A 15687-nucleotide genomic window follows, 5' to 3' on the forward strand; every position below is an offset into this window, starting at 1 on the left:
CTTTTATTTCAGCTCATGATATAAGGGACCAACACTTTACATGTTGCGTTATTACATTTTTGTTCATTATTGATATTCATGTTCAATTGGGTAGAGGTGAGGCCAAATTTAAGATCAGAGCCATTTTGATAGCTGTGTGGCAGAAGAGATGGGACTGAACCCAAGGGCCAGCATTTATATGCCCTCCAAAGAAAGGTGGACCGAGATTCAAAAGGTCAGATAAGGAAGGAAGAGGTGGTTTTTGCTTGATTGTGACTAGGGCATTGTACATTGAACTCTCAGTACATCTGGCAAGTATGTGAATGGTTTGTGTCTAGAGTGTATGGTTGATGAAACGGTGGAGCTGTTATATTGTTGTAAGTATGTTGAAGAGGAGGAAAGACTGACATGTAGGGTCACGGTGGTTGGACGGGGATGGGGTCTTAGAAGGCTTATTTTCTCAGAAGTACTGAGTTAGGTAGGAGGATTTAGAAATGTGAAGATAATGTTGTAAACCTTGATTAACCACACACTCCAACGCAGTAGGTGACGGCATGTACCTTTAACGTTGGTTTGCAGGCCGCCATTACATCATAGAAGCAGAAGATGATCTACCAAAGGTTTTTTATAACTAAGCCAAGATAGACCAGAGACTGTCGTTACCAATGGGAGCAAATTAATCATAGTGGGCAGAACAAGTAAGGAGGTGGGCATAAGCACGAGCTAGTAAGATCCTATTGGCCCGTTCTAGCATTTATTTGCATATTTTCGTTAGAGAACGCTTACGGTCGTGGTTGATCTGTGGCTGAGGATCGGTCGGAGGCAATGGCGACTGTGCTTGAAACCGAAAATGTGGCAAGTGAAGTGTGTGATAATGAATGGGAAATCGTGAAATCAAAGAATGGAACAAAACAAGCAAATGTTGTGGAAGACAAGAACTGGTCCAATAATGCATTTCTTATTGGGCTGCATTTTTTTTGACAAGGACATTTGGGAAATCCATTTGTAATATTGAGGACTGTGAAGAAAGCAGTGGGAAAGGTGGATCCAATCAAGGTGTCTAGAAGCGGCATTGTTTTGGTTAATTGTGTTGATGAAGAATAGAAGAAGCATGCACTGGATATGGAAAAATTGTCCATGTCAGAAGTAACATGTATTGATCTTCGGAGCAGTGTGCCTGCCAAAGGAGGTAAAGCTGGAGTCTCGCTGGATATACAGTACCAGTCAAAAGCTTGGACAAACCTACTCTTTTAAGGGTTTTTCTTTATTTTTTACTATTTTCTACATTGTCGAATAATAGTGAAGACATCGAAACTATGAAATAACACATATGGAATCATGTAGTAACCAATAAAGTGTTAAACAAATCTAAATTTGTTTGAGATTCTTCAAAGTAGCCACCCTTTGCCTTGATGGCAGCTTTTCACACTCTTGGCATTCTCTCAACCAGCTTCATAAGGTAGTCACCTGGAATGCATTTCAATTAACAGGTGTGCCTTGTTAAAAGTTAACTTGTGGAATTTCTTTCCTTAATGCGTTTGAGCCAATCAGTTGTGTTGTAACAAGTTAGGGGTGGTATACAGAAGATGGCCTTATTTGGTAAAAGACCAAGTCCATATTATGGCAAGAACAGCTCAAAAAAGCAAAGAGAAACAACAGTTTGTCATTACTTTAAGACATGAAGGTGAGTCTATATGGAAAATGTCAAGAACTTTGAAAGTTTCTTCAAGTGCAGTCGCAAAAACCATCAAGCGCTATGTTGAAACACAGGAAAGGAAGACCCAGAGTTACCTCTGCTGCAGAGGATAAGTTCATTAGGAGTTAACAGCCTCAGAAATTGCAGCCCAAATAAATGCTTCACAGAGTTAAAGTAACAGACACATCTCAAAGTCAACTGTTCAGAGGAGACTGTGTGAATCAGGCCTTCATGGTCGAATTGCTGCAAAGAAACCACTACTAAAGGACACCAATAAGAAGACTTGCTTGGGCCAAGAAACATGAGTAATGGACATTAGACCAGTGGAAATCTGCCATTTGGTCTGATGAGTCCAAATTTGAGATTTCTGGTTCCATTTTTGGTCTTTGTGAGACGCAGAGTAGGTGAACGGATCTTCGCATGTATGGTTCCCCCCGTGAAGCATGGAGGAGGAAATGTTCGGGTGCTTTGCTGGTGACATTATCTGTGATTTATTTAGAATTCAAGGCAGACTTAACCAGCATGGCTACCACAGCATTCTGCAGCGATACACCATCCCATCTAGTTTGCGCTTAGTCCCACTAGCGTTTGTTTTTCAACAGGACAATGACCCAACACACTACCAGGCTGTGTAAGGGCTGTTTGACCAAGAAGGAGAGTGATGGAGAGCTGCATCAGATGACCTGGCTCCCACAATCACCTGACCTCAACCCAACTGAGATGGTTTGGGATGAGTTGGACCGCAGAGTGACGGAAAGCAGCCAATAAGTGCTGAGTATCTGGGAACTCCTTCAAGACTGTTGGAAAAACATTTCTCATGAAGCTGGTTGAGAGAATGTGAAGTGTGCAAAGCTGTAATCAAGGTAAAGGGTGACTACTTTGAAGACTAAAATATATTTGGATTAGTTTAACACCCTTTTTGGTTACTACATGATTCCATATGTTTCATAGTTTTGATGTCTTCACTATTATTCTACAATGTAGAAAACAGTAAATATAAAGAAACCCTTGAATGAATGAATGAATGTGTCCAGACTTTTGACTGGTACTGTAGGTGATGAGTACCTTAGTCAGAAAATCCCAGGAGTGGTCAGTGCCCGTCACCTGACCTATATTGTAATTGGAAGGAGGGTGAAAAGCCTGTCTATTGTTTGAGGAGACCACCTGAATATGGGAAGCGTGGATATGTTAGGTATGCAGTGAGAGCTTTTATGTCCAAACCATTACAGTGTGGAAATTTTAAAGGATATGGTCACGGGTCAAATGTTTGCAGACGGGAGAAGTAACAATATTGAAGAATCTCTGAATGGAAAATGTTGCAACTGTGGTGGGGTTCATACTCCGGACTTCCTTGAGTGTCCTATTAGGGTGAAGGAGGTTGAGGTGTAAAAAATCAGGGCTGCGCAGTGGATCTCTTATGTGGAGGCGGTGAAGAGTCGAAAGGGAAAGACGGAAGTGTTGAAGATATGGCGGTGGATGCATTGCAACCAGTTGATGGTGTTAAGTCAATCGGGTGATCTGGATACATTCAGGTGGATTTAAAGCCACAGTGATTAATTGTACAGCACAAGTGTCTCAGTCAAAGAAGCTGGATATCATATCAGCAGCAGAGAAGTTTTTTTGGACTCCAAGATGTATTGATCTTCGGAGCAGTTTTTTTTTGGACTCTACCTCATTTCTCTATTTTTGGGATCCGTATTATCCCCCCGAACAGTAGGTGTCAGAAAGCACATTTTTAATTGTTGCGAACACCGTTATACCATAGAAGAAAAGAACGCTCACTACATAAAGTGCGCGAGTGCAATAACTAAATTCAAGCTTTCAAACCTTCTAAACAACATCGTTTTTAGAAACTTTGGCAAAGGTTAAAGTATACAAAACGCAGTCCACTCAGTTACATTTCTGTTTCCAAAGTGTAATTTTGTATGACATTATTAAATGTTTCATCGATGAGAGAAATGTACAAAATGTCGGCAAAAACCCATCTTCTCCCACTGCCGGCCAATGGGCTTCCTCTAATAACCACATTTGGTTGTGAGTGGAACCGCCAACAGGATGCTTCTTTGGTTGTGAGTGGAACCGCCAACCGGATGCTTCACATTTACACATCCGGTGAAATGTGTGGCTCATTGTTCTGTCTGTGATTTTACTGTGGTGACCTCTTCGTTGCTTATCTACTCTGATCCTCCGTTTTCCAGCCCTGCTTGCGATCAGAGATGCCGGGGTTGGATTCATCGCCTAGTGGGTGCAGTATTTCAACATAATGAGACGTTAACATAGCTAGCTAACAACAAGCGAACGGTTAGCTAATAGCTACGCGAGCACTGTAACTTGTAACGACGTTAAACACAGCCAAGCCAAAGGTTTACCCATCTATCTGTTGTCAACTACTAACCAGATAGTTAACGTTACTATTTTTGTAGTTGATATGAAGACTTTCCATAGGAAACATTGTTAACTAACTTTGCGATGTGCATAAATAATCGAATTGAGATCCAACTAAGGAATGCGTGCAAATAGGAAGACGCGCAATAGCTAGCTACTCTTTTTGTAGCTGATTTGAAGACTTGCATAGTTAACACCTTTCTAACGTATGTGGATGCATAATTTCATTGCGATTCTGCCAATGACTGTAGGTATATGTGAAGGATCTAACTAATGAATAAATGCAAAATGGGAAGATACCCAATAGCTAGGTAACGGTAGTTCGCTAACGTTACATACTCACTGACTTGGCTAAGCAGCATATGGGCTTGCCGTTTTTTTTTTAGTTTTTTTTTATACTTACTAATCAACTTCTGTTGTTTTTAGGCGTTGACAAAACTGTGGAAAACATTGGAAGACTCCCACCTGATTTATTGGCAGAAACAGTAAGGACATCCTGTATCTGTAATTTCTCTTGACATTAATTGAGAAAGATGAGACGCTTGAAATAGTACCATGTCTTTTTCAGCAGTACTGATTGGAGTGATAGGCCAATCCAGAGCCATATACACTGAGTATACCAAACCTTTTAAAACACCTTCCTGATATTGAGTTGCCCGCAGAACAGCCTCAATTCTTCGGGTCATGGACTCCACCAGTTGTCAAAAGTGTTCCACACGGATGCTGGCCTGTGTTGATTCCAATGCTTCCCACAGTTGTCTAGTTGGCTGGAAGTTCTTTGAGTGGTGGATCATTCTTGATACACAGAAACCCAGCAGCGTTGCAGTTCTTGACACAAACTGATGCAGCTGGAACCTACTATCATACCCTGTTCAAAGGAACTTATATTTTTTTGCCTTGCCCATTCACCCTCTGAATGGCTAACTTTCACAATCCATGTCTCAAGGCTTAAAAATCCTTCTTTAACCTGTCTCCTCCCTTTCATCTACACTAATTTGAAGGGGAATTAATAAGTGACATTAATATGGGATCATAGCTTTCACCTGGTCAGTCTGTCATGGAAAGTGCTGGTGTTCTTAATGTTTTGTGTACTCAGAGTTAGGCCAGGTTTTAGAACGGCCGCCATGTTAGCGCCCATATAGAACTTAATTCTCGAAATGTTGGCGACGTAATAACACGAGAGCAACTGACAGGTTCATGGCTAGAAGGGATCCAGCTTTTGTCAAATTAACATCAAAAGTTTATATTTTCTTGTATTTTAGCTAAACCTTGGTTGGACAACAACCAGTGAGATAGCACGGCGCGATATTCAAAACAAAATAATCTCAAAATTAAAATTCAAGTATTATACGGCATTTTAAAGATACTCTACTCGTTAATCCAATCACATTGTCCGATTTCAAAATGGCTTTACGGTGAAAGCAAAACATTACATTATTTTAGCATAGCACCTCAGCAACCAAAAAAAAAGCTTTTTTTTTTTCTTTCCAAGCACGATAGCCATCACAAAACCAGATATACAGCTAAAATTAAGCACAAACCTTTGACAATCTTCATCAGATGACACTCCTAGGACATCATGTTAGACAATACATGCATTTTTTGTTCGATCAAGTTTATATTTATATCCAAAAACCCAATTTTTACATTGGCGCGTGACGTTCAGAAAATGTTTTCTCCCCATAACTTCCGGTGAATAGGCACATTTAATTTACAGAAGAACTCATAAACGTTGACAAAATTTATAACAATTATTTAAAAAATTTGAGATAATCTACTCCTTTATGCAACCACTTTGTCAGATTTCAAAATAACGTTATGGAAAAAGCACATTGTTCAATATTCTGAGTACAGAACTTAGCCTTCAATGCTAAGCTATACAGTTAGCCTACAACCGCGGCGTCGACAAATCTCTAACAATATGTTCGAAATATTTACTTACCTTTGCTGATCTTCGGCGGAATGCACTCGGATGGGCACCCACTTCCACAAGAAATGTTCATTTGTTCTGCAAAGTCCAAATACGTCTGTTTTGTTGACCCATCCAGAACACTTTACAATACCATGTGGCGTGGACGCAAATTCATAGACGAAATGTTCAAAGTTCCATTACCGTTTGTAGAAACACGTCAAACGATGTTTACAATCAATCCTTTAGGTTTTTTTTTTACGTAAAATTGCGATCATTTTACAACCGGGCATTAGCTATTCATCCCAGAAGAAAAATATAAAAACGATAACGTCACGTGCACGCGCATCATAATACACCTCTCCTCAGACTGGCCAATGATTGACTGAGCCAAAATGATCTGCCCGGTAACAGCTGACGGTTGAAACCAGTTCCTAAAGATTGTTGACAGCCAATGGAAGATTTAGGAGGTGTAACGTAAATCCTGTCACTGTAGTTTTTCAAGGGATTCAAAACAAACTACATTTCTAATTTCTCCCACTTCCTGATTCAATTTTTCTCAGGTTTTTTGCCTGCCATATGAGTTCTGTTATACTCACAGACACCATTCAAACAGTTTTAGAACCTTCAGGGTGTTTTCTATTCAAATCTACTAATAATATGCATATTCTATTTTCTGGGTCAGAGTAGTAACCTGTTTAAATTGGGTACGTTTTTCATCCGGCCGTGAAAATACTGCCCCCTAGCCCCTAGAGGACAAACCTTTACCTAACTCCTAACCTGCTACGAAAAGTCAAATCTGATGTAAATTTGACAAACTGGAAATGACCCGCTGTAAACAAGCAAAACAGAGCAGTGAATTTAAGACGTTTTTATTGGTGTCACTGGAATTCTTCATAGGTTGAAGAAAAGAAACAGAACAACACAGAAGGATTAATTATCACTTAGCAATGGCTATGGAGGAGAAATTGTCACTCTCAGAATGTTCAACCGCATTGGCATGACTCACAATGTAAAGACAATGCTACCAAATACTAATTGAGTGTATGTAAACTTATGACCCACTGGGAATGTGATGAAAGAAATAACAGCTGGAATAAATCATTCTCTACTATTATTTCACATTCTTAAAATAAGGTGGTGATCCTAACTGACCTAAGACAGGGAATTTTTACTAGGATTAAATGTCAGGAATTGTGAAACTGAGTTTAAATGTATTTGGCTAAGGTGTATGTAAACTTCCGACTTCAACTGTGTGTATGTGTATATATATATATATATATATATATATATATCTCACATACTCTTTGGTTGAAAAGTTTGGGGTCACTTAGAACTGTTCTTGTTTTTGAAAGAAAATACCATTTTATTTTTTTATTCATTTTAAAATAACATCAAATTAATCAGAAATAGTGTAGACATTGTTAATGCTGTTAATGACTATTGTAGCTGGAAACGGCAGATTTTTAATAGAATATCTACATATGCGTACAGATGCCCATTGTCAGCAACCATCACTCCTGTGTTCCAGTGGTACGTTGTTAGCTAATCCAAGTTTATCATTTAAAAGGCTCGTTGATCGTTAGAAAAACCTTTTGCAATTATGTTAGCACTGCTGAAAACTGTTGTTCTGATTTTAAAAAAGCTATTAAACTGGCCTTCGTTTGACTAGTTGAGTATCTGGAGCATCAGCATTTGTGGGTTCGATTTACAGGCTCAAAATGGCCAGTAACAAAGAGCTTTCTTCTGAAACTCGTCAGTCTATTCTTGTTCTGAGAAATGAAGGCTATTCCATACGAGAAATTGCCAAGAAACTGAAGATCTCATACAACGCTGTGTACTACTCCCTTCACAGAACAGCGCAAACTGGCTCTAACCAGAATAGAAAGAGTGGGAGGCCCCGGTGCACAACTGAGCAAGAGGACAAGTACATTATAGTGTCTAGTTTGTGAAACAGACACCTCGCAAGTTCTCAACTGGCAGCTTCATTAAATAGTACCCACAAAACACCAGTCTCCGTCGACTCCGGGATGCTGGCCTTCTAGGCAGTTGCAACGAAAAAGACATATCTCAGACTGGCCAATAAAAAGATTCAAATGGACAAAAGAAAAGACACTGGACAGAGGAAGTCTGCCTAGAAGGCCAGCATCCCGGAGTTGCCTCTTCACTGTTGACGTTGAGACTGGTATTTTGCGGGTACTATTTAATGAAGCTGCCAGTTGAGGACACTGTATTTCTGATCAATTTGATGTTATTTTAATGGACAAAAAAATGTACTTTTCTTTCAGAAACAAGTACATTTTCTAAGTGACCCCAAACTTTTGAATGGTGGTATACATACATACAGTACCGGTCAAATGTTTGGACACATCTAACATGTATGGAATCATGTAGTAACCAAAAAATGTTAAACAAATGTAAAATATATTTGAGATTCTTCAAAGTAGCCACCCTGTGCCTTGATGACAGCTTTGCACACTCTTGGCATTCTGTCAACCAGCTTCAACTGGAATGCTTTTACAACAGTCTTGAAGGAGTTCCCCTATACTGAGCACTTGTTGGCTGCTTTTCCTTTACTCTGCGGTTCGACGCATCCCAAACCATCGCAATTTGGTTGAGGTTGGCGGATTGTGGAGGCCAGGTGATCTGATGCAGCTCTCCATCACTCTCCTTCTTGGTCAAATAGCCCTTACAAAGCCTGGAGTCCCACTAAGCCCAAACCAGATGGGATGTTGTCTCACTGCAGAATGCTGTGGTGGCCAGGCTGGTTAAGTGGGCCTTGAATTCTAAATAAATCAGACTGTCACCAGCAAAGCACCATAACACCACCTCTTCCATGGTTTACAGTGGCCACCACACATGCGGAGATCATCCGTTAACTCACACCGCGTCTGACAAAGACACGGCGGTTGCAACCAAATATCTCCAATTTGGACTCCAGACCAAAGGGCAAATTTCCACCGGTTTAATGTCCATTGATCGTGTTTCTTGGCCCAAACAAGTCTCTTTTTCTTGTTGGTGTCCATTAGTAGTGATTTCTTTGCAGCAATTCAACCATGAAGGCCTGATTCACACAGCCTCCTCTGAACAGTTGATGTTGAGATGTGTCTGTTACTTGAACTCTGTGAAGCTTTTATTTGGGCTGCAATGAACTTATCCTCTGCAGCATAGTTAACTCTGGGTCTTCCATTCCTGTGGTGGTCCTCATGAGAGACAGTTTCATCATAGCGCTTGATGGTTTTTGCAACTGCACTTGAAGAAACTTTCAAAGTTCTTGACATTTTCCGTATTGACTGGCCTTCATGTCTTAAAGTAATGATGGACTGTCGTTTCTCTTTATTTATTTGAGTTGTTCTTGCCATAATATGGACTTGGTCTTTTACCAAATAGGGCTATCTTCTATATACCTCTGCTACCTTGTCACAACACAACTGATTGGCTGAAACGCATTTAGAAGGAAAGGAAATTCTACAACATAACTTTTAAGAAGGCACACCTGTTAGTTGAAACACATTCCAGATGACTACCTCATGAAGCTGGTTGATATAATGCCAAGAGTGTGCAAAGCTGTCATCAAGGGTGGCTATTTGAAGAGTCTGAAATATAAAATATTTTGAATTGTTTTTTTTGTTGGTGTTATTACATGATTATGATTTTTTTATTTTCACTTGTCCCGGACAAGAGGACAAGCCCTGGCATTCATTCATCAATTCATGTGTGCTTTTATTTATCTATTTATATGTGCATGCATTCATTTATTTCAAATGATGACAGGTTTGGTCCATACATCTATACTGGCACTGACTACACTTGTTCAGCTGCATCACTATTGACAGAAACAAATAAAAACATTTGGACCAAATATCCCAATTAGTCGGTAGACCATAGTCATATGTATTAGAGTGCATCGATACAGTGACCGACCAGTCAGATTATTGAAATACAATGCTTTTGTATTAGAGAGTGCATCGATGCAGCAGTCATCAGTCACCATTTCAGGAGCTGTTGTTATTGAGGATGTGGTTCTGATAATCTTCTCATGCAGTGTCAGCAGATTCTGAGTCATCTCCAAGGACAGGTCAGGGGAGTGGATTCTGCTGAAATCTCTGATGTAAGTCAACACATTTCCACTCTGCCTTCCTTTCTCTCCCTAAACCATATTTACATGATCTGATTTTGTAACATGTTTTCCTTATTTTTCTGTACAGAAGTTTCAAAGAGCTGGGATCCGACTTGACCAAGAAGCTCTACAGGAGGTTGTCCAATTCCTCTTCTTAACGTTCAGGTATTGTAGCAACCAACTTCTACACTCATCGGCAAGTTGCAAAAAAAAATACATCCATCCCTGCAGCGTTCAGCACATCGATTTTGTTTGCTCCCGCTTTGATAGGTCAGGAACCAGTGGTGGGTAGTGGCTTCAGGGCCATGGCTATGATTTCTTACTAAAGAATGTGGTTTTATTTATTTGGAGAGTTATAAGGATATTCCATTGTGGGTGAGTTGTTGGTTTGAATGCATTCGGAAAGTATAGAGACACCTTGACTTTTACACATTTTTGTTACGTTACAGCTATATTTAAAATTGAGGGAAATGAGGAAATGTAATTTTTTTATCTGTCTACACACAATTTCCCTTAATGACAAAGCGGGAACAGGTTTTTATCATTCTTTTGCAAATGTATATAATAATAATAAAATAAACATTTACATAAGTATTCAGACCCTTTGCTATGAGACTTGAAATTGAGATCCGGTGCATCCTGTTTCCATTGATCATCCTTGATGTTTCTACAACTTGATTGGACATGATTTGGAAATGCACACACCTGTCTATATAAGGGCCCATGGTTGACAGGGCATGTCAGAGCAAGCCATGAGGTCGAAGGAATTGTCTGTAGAGCTCCGAGACAGGATTGTGTTGAGGCACAGATCTGGGGAAGGGCACCAAAACATTTCTGCAGCATTGAAGGTCCCTAAGAACACAGTGGCCTACATCATTCTTAAATGGTAGAAGTTTGGAACCACCAAGACTCTTCTTAGAGCTGGCCTCCCAGCCAAACTGAGCAATCGGGGTAGAAGGGCCTTGGTCAGGGAGGTGACCTAGAACCCGATGGTCACTCTGACACATCTTCAGAGTTCCTCTGTGGAGATGGGAGAACCTTCCAGAAGGACAACCATCTCTGCAGCACTCTACCCAATCAGGCCTTTATGGTAGAGTGGACAGACGGAAGCCACTCCTCAGTAAAAGGCACATGACAGCCCGCTTGGAGTTTGCCAAAAGGACTCTCAGACCGTGAGAAACAAGATTCTCTGGTCTGATGAAACCAAGATTGAGCTCTTTGGCCAGAATGCCAAGTGTCACGTCTGGAGGAAACCTGGCACCATCCCTACTGTGATGCATGGTGGTGGGAGCATCATGCTGTGGGGTTGTTTTTCAGGGACTGGGAGATTAGTCAGGATCAAGGGAAAGCTGAACGTAGCACAGTACAGAGATCCTTGATAAAAACCTGTTCCAGAGCGCTCAGGACTTCAGACTGGGGCGAACGTTCACCTTCCAACAGGACAATAACCCTAAGCACACAGCCAAGACAACACAGTGGCTTTGGGACAATTCTCTAAATGTCCTTGTGGCCCAGGCAGAGCCCAGACTTCAACCCGATCAAACATCTCTGGAGAGACTTGCAAATAGCTGTGCAGCGACGCTCCCCATCCAACCTGACAAAGCTTGAGAAGAATGGGAGAAGCTCCCCAAATACAGGTGTGCCAAGCGTGTAGTCATACCCAAGAACACTGAAGGTTATAATGCTGCCAAAGGTGCTTCAACAAAGTACTGAAAGGTTCTGAATACTCATGTTAATGTGATATTTCAGTAAATAAAAATCTAAATGTGCAAAAATGTCTATAAACCTGTTTTTGCTTTGTCATTATGGGGTATCGTGTGTAGATTCCTGAGAATTTTAGAATAAGGCTGTAACGTAACAATGTGGAAAAGGAGAAGGGGTCCAATTGCACTGTATATGTTGACTGGGTTCAGATGTCTGTGTTAAATTAACACATTTGTTATGTTTTTTTACAGGTCAACTGAAAAGAACAACTTCTCTGCTGATGAACTGGTAGCTAGGCTGGGAGAGGGCAGCAGTAAGTGGGCCAAAGCTGCCCTTCAGGTGCTCCACCGGCTATGGAGTGATCAGGGTTCCCTAGTCAACACGCACCAAGAGTCCCAAGCCATGCTTAGCATCGGACAGGTAGGCCTACACCCGGCTACTGGAGCCCACCAAAACAAATGGATTCTCTTCTTGCCTAATTCCAGGTCAATTCCTTGCTCCTTCTTAGCCTGGTCCCATATCTATCTTTGCTGTATAGCCAAGTCCTATGGACCACCAGGCTTGCTCCTACTCCATAGGTACTTGTGTATATTTTATATGGTTTTGAAATTATAGAGGGCAAGGTATAGCAAGGAAGTATGCAGCACTTGAAGTGCCCAGAAGTTTTGGAATTGGGTATTGGATTCTCCTAATTAAGGATGGGGAATTGTACCCACAAAGGGCAAGTGTGAGTGTTGGCTTTTGCCCCAGACAAAGATACAGTATAATACACCTAATTCAGCTTATCAACCAATCATAATCTTCCACAAGACTGAAGCCACTTTCCAGTGTCTGCAGAGCAGTCACATTGCACAAATTGATCAATGATTGAATGCCGTGTTATCTACAGTGTGTCCTTATTTAAAAGTTGCATCATACCATTGTTGCCATTAGCTTGACCACCAGCAGGAATTTTTGTTGGCGTCTTATCAAGCTTGTTGGCTCTTGCTTACTTTTCCACATAATCCTACAGAGGTCCATGCTGGCCAAACGTTTTGATTGCTATACTATAGCCGAAAGAGCATATTCCAAGGTTTTTAATGGACCTTGTTTTGCCAAGCAACACAATTTTACAGATGGTCTCCCTTTCAAAATATGTTTTCCTAGAATAACCATAGCTGATGATAGTCCCCAAATCAATATTTGCTAATGATCATTTTATTGGATTCTGTTATATTCCGTCATTCATTGTTGTAAAAGTCTGGGGAATATAAGCATGTGATGTCTGCTAAATTAACAAAACATGCTGTTCTGTTATTTTGAAATAAATTGTCTTAGTACCATGTTTTTTATGAACTCAACAAAATGTTAATGGATTTCTTTGTGATTGTGTCTATTCCATTGATTTATTAGACTGCCGGTTATTGGTAGGCTACTCGAGTCCCGGCTATTCTACTGTTAAAATGCATATGGTGCAGCAGACCTTCATGGCGCTTTGAGGAAGTAATGCTAAAAGTTTGTCTTTTATGATATTTATCTTAATGTGAGCCTACTGCTGGAGTGTAAAATACACATATTTACAGAAGTCAGGGACAGGTGGGTTCAAGGTTTTTATTGAAATGACATAGGCCTATAGCTCCAACAGTCCTGTTTACTGTAGGTGTTAAAACATATATATGTATGTATAAATAACTAGGCAAGTCAGTTAAGAACAAACTCTTATTTACAATGACGGCCTACACCGGCCAAATCCGGACGACACTGGGCCAATTTTGCACTGTCCTATGGGACTCCCAATCACGGCCGGTTTTGATACAGCCTGGATTCGAACCAGGGTGTCTGTAGTGACGCCTCTAGCACTGAGATGCAATGCCTTAGATCGCTGCACCACTCGGGAACCTTAACTTATTGGCCTACTTCATAAAACAGTATATCAATCAATATTTCGATAAGTCATCCATGTCTTTAAAAACAGTAAAGTACTTTAGTTATAAAATGAATTAACAAAGGGAGCCTTGATTAATTAAACAATGAATAAACCAACATTTACATTGTAGTCATTTAGCAGACACTCTTATCCAGAGCAACTTACAGTAGTGAGGTGATACATTTTTGTACTTTTTCCCGTACTCGTCCCCCCGTGGGAATCGGACCCACAATCCTGGCGTTGCAAGCACCATGCTCTATCAACCGAGTCACATGGGATCCCATGTCAACTAACTTTCAAACCTTTTTTTGTTAGAACTGACTGAGATTGATTATTATTGTATTTGTTGTGCTGTTTATACTGTTAGAAATGTAGCTTTATTAAATTGATAAACTCTGGGACCACCTGCCAGCTGACTGTAGGACTCCAGTGTGAGAGGGGGTCTGAATACTTTCCACATATACTGTAACTGCTTTGCCATCTGTAGTTGCAAGTGAGCTGTTGATTTAACCCTTGGTGTGCCTGTCTAGCTGGTGGACATGCAGTGGAAGCTGGGCATGGCGGTGAGCTCGGACACCTGTCGCTCTCTCAACTCCCCCCACGTCTCCCTCCTGTTGAAGATCGCAGACACCTCTGGACAGATCTCCCAACGGTCCTTTGAAATGACCATTGCACAATTCCAGGTCAGTTTATTCTTCATCTAAAAGTAATGGCTGAGTGATGTTTGAGATGATTTGAAGGGTTTGCTTATATGGTGCTACTGTACAACCGTCCTTTACTCTAAGTAAAATACCTTACGCAGTTTACCCCAACACTTTAGGATCCTGCTCTGTTGGTAACCCGGCCTGTTGTGGTCTTCCCTGTAGCTCAGTTGGTAGAGCATGGTGTTTGCAACGCCAGGGTTGTGGGTTCGATTCCCATGGGGGGCCAGCACAGAAAAAAAATGTATGAAATGAAATGTATGCATTCACTACTGTAAGTCGCTCTGGATAAGAGCGTCTGCTAAATGACTAAAATGTAAAAATGTGTGTGTGTGTGTGTGAGTGAGAGGGAAACATTGCATGAGAAAAAAAATTACGATCTATTCTATTTACTGACAGACTTTTCCTACTCTCTTTGCAGAACTTCTACAGGCAATTCAAGGAGATGGCAGCTGTTTTGGAAACAGTATGATGTTCTGTGGCCCAGAAACCCATCCTTGATGAGAATGCCATGCCCTTATTTACATTATTGGTAATGTTTACGCTCAAAGCATTTTGTGTCCACGAATGCTGAATTCCAGTGGTGTAAAAATACTTTAAAGTATCTGTACTTTACTATTTATATTTTTACTTCACTACATTCCCAAGGAAAAGTATGTACTTTTTACCCTATACATTTTTCCCTAACACCCAAAAGTACTCATTACATTTTGAATGCTTAGCAGGACAGAAAATGGTCCAATTCGCACACTTATCAAGAGAACATCCCTAGTCATCCTTACTGCCTCTGATCTGGCAGACTCACTAAACACAAATGCTTTGTTTGTAAAAAAAAAAAAAGAAATGGAGTAAAACCTGCCTCAGTCTACTGAATACCTAACCCTGGGATAGAGTTTTATTTATTTTAATGGTTCCAGTAGAAAGCTGCCAGGAGGGCAGCACACAGGAGGGGTGGAGGTAGTGAAAGGCTCCTGGGGGAGACCTTTTTCTGTTAAATAAACACCCTTAACTGATGTATCACACTTGTCTGATCTTGTGTAAACGTCTAGATCAAACCCCTCGTCTGCCACAGTACGTGTATGTATAGTGCATCTGTTATCGTGTGTGTGTGTGCGCACCTATGTTTCTGTTGCTTCACAGTCCCTGCAGTTCCATAAGATGTATTTTTACCTGCTTTTTAAATCAGATTCTATTGCTTGCATCAGTTACCTGATGTGGAATAGAGTTCCATGTAGTCATGGCTCTATGTAGTAATGTGAGCCTCCAATAGTCTGTTCTGGACTTGGA

The 15687-nt window shown here is 40.7% G+C and overlaps 1 protein-coding gene across 1 annotated transcript; it reads left to right on the forward strand.

Annotated features, from left to right (window-relative positions):
• The first annotated feature begins 3772 nt into the window (after positions 1–3772).
• commd6 (COMM domain containing 6) lies at positions 3773–15416 on the forward strand. The gene is given in 7 exon segments (NM_001141062.1): positions 3773–3916; positions 4487–4545; positions 10015–10080; positions 10178–10254; positions 12045–12213; positions 14230–14382; positions 14822–15416. Coding segments are annotated over 7 exon segments (600 nt in total). The 5' UTR covers positions 3773–3891; the 3' UTR covers positions 14873–15416.
• The last annotated feature ends 271 nt before the right edge of the window (positions 15417–15687 follow it).

The sequence above is a fragment of the Salmo salar genome, chromosome 21 (assembly GCF_965601325.2).
Source record: "Salmo salar chromosome 21, fSalSal1, whole genome shotgun sequence".
Classification (NCBI taxonomy): domain Eukaryota; kingdom Metazoa; phylum Chordata; class Actinopteri; order Salmoniformes; family Salmonidae; genus Salmo; species Salmo salar.